Raw genomic sequence first — 1390 nt, 5'->3', positions numbered from 1 at the left:
GAGAGAGAGAGAGAGAGAGAGAGAGAGAGAGAGAGAGAGAGAGAGATTTTCAGAGATATAAATCAGCTTTCGACGAGGGTTTTAGAGTTGTGTGGGAAATGAGGAATAAAGGAGAATCGTGGGACGATCCTCCCGGCCCTTTTAATAACTTCGATTAACGTAAATAGTTCGGCTTCATTTCGTTAACGGGCCGCTATCGATTGGCGCGTTTACCGCTTCGAAACGCCCCCTGTGACTTCGTCAATGTTAATACGATCCTATACCTAGCTGTACAACGGCATACGCGTAATGACGCGCAGCCGGGTTGATAAGCAGCGTTGATGTTATCGCATTACGCTGGCCCGGCATCTATTAAGGGTTCCGTAATGCGGAAACTACGCTTTCGTGATGTTGGATTCATATCAAGGAAAGATAGATTCGTCAGCTTTAATAATTAAATGGACGAGAGATGTAATCCTTCAAAGGACGTCGGTTTGTACATATATAACCGAGATGTTCGACATCGAAACTACGCGTGTGAAATCCCCTCTTTCTCTATCTCTCTCTCTCTCTCTCTATTTGTCCGACGTTTGATTAACGGTATTCAAAATCATATTACGAACGAACGAAGTTCGATAATGAGAGAAGGATTCGATGAACGAATAGATTCCTCTCTCTCTCTCTCTCTCTCTCTCTATCGTTTGTCGGAGATAAAATTTGATATCGAAGAGCCGAAGAGGCGAATTTCGAGCGAAGGGGGTGACGTTTTTTCCCAAAAAGATAGAGGAAAAAGAAAAAAAGAAATAGGGAAGCTTTCAAAGTTTCGAGCATGATCGATCCCCAACGATGACCAACAACGCCGATGCGAAAAAAAACCGACTACTCGCGAAAATCCACGCGAAAAACAATTCCGCCTGGGCAAGTTGGGATCGACGTTCTCGCATCTCCATCAATCGTGATACATAATCTCGGGAGAGCGCACGTACGCTAAACATTTTCGAGGCGACTAAACGCGCATCGATCATTCAACGGAGGAAAGCGTGCAGTGGAACGGAAAGCAAACACGATGGGCCGAAAGCCCATGGAAAAGCAAAGGCAGATGTACGATCGTATCCATTGGGATCGCACGCGGAAATGGCATGGGCCACGTACCATGGGCCGCCATCTAACCATCCCCGCCCCACCCCGTATCTTTGAATCTATTTCTTTTCTTTCTTTTTTGTGCAGTTCCACCCACGATAGCTCCCTTTAGCTTTAACAAGGATCTGTCGGAGGGCGTGCGCGCTCAGGTAACTTGCATGGTCGAGAAGGGCGATCCTCCGTTCACGATCGCCTGGTCCAAGGACGGCGAGGCGATCGCCGGGCCGAGTCCAGCTGCTGCAGGCTTCGGGAACACCGGGATAACCGGTCC

At 47.9% G+C, this 1390-nt stretch overlaps 1 protein-coding gene across 1 annotated transcript in view; it reads left to right on the top strand.

Moving 5' to 3' along the window:
• The window catches only part of LOC102675478 (Down syndrome cell adhesion molecule-like protein Dscam2), a 105893-nt gene that overhangs the window by 88347 nt on the left and 16156 nt on the right, over positions 1–1390 (top strand). The window contains exon 12 of the mRNA XM_031513633.1: positions 1207–1390. Coding sequence (XP_031369493.1) covers positions 1207–1390 — 184 coding nt within the window. The remainder of the gene's footprint in view (positions 1–1206) is intronic.

This window comes from Apis dorsata, unplaced genomic scaffold (assembly GCF_000469605.1).
Source record: "Apis dorsata unplaced genomic scaffold, Apis dorsata 1.3 scaffold_683, whole genome shotgun sequence".
Lineage (NCBI taxonomy): Eukaryota > Metazoa > Arthropoda > Insecta > Hymenoptera > Apidae > Apis > Apis dorsata.
Note: the sequence above shows the minus strand (reverse complement) of the source record. Positions and strands in the feature narration are given on the sequence as shown.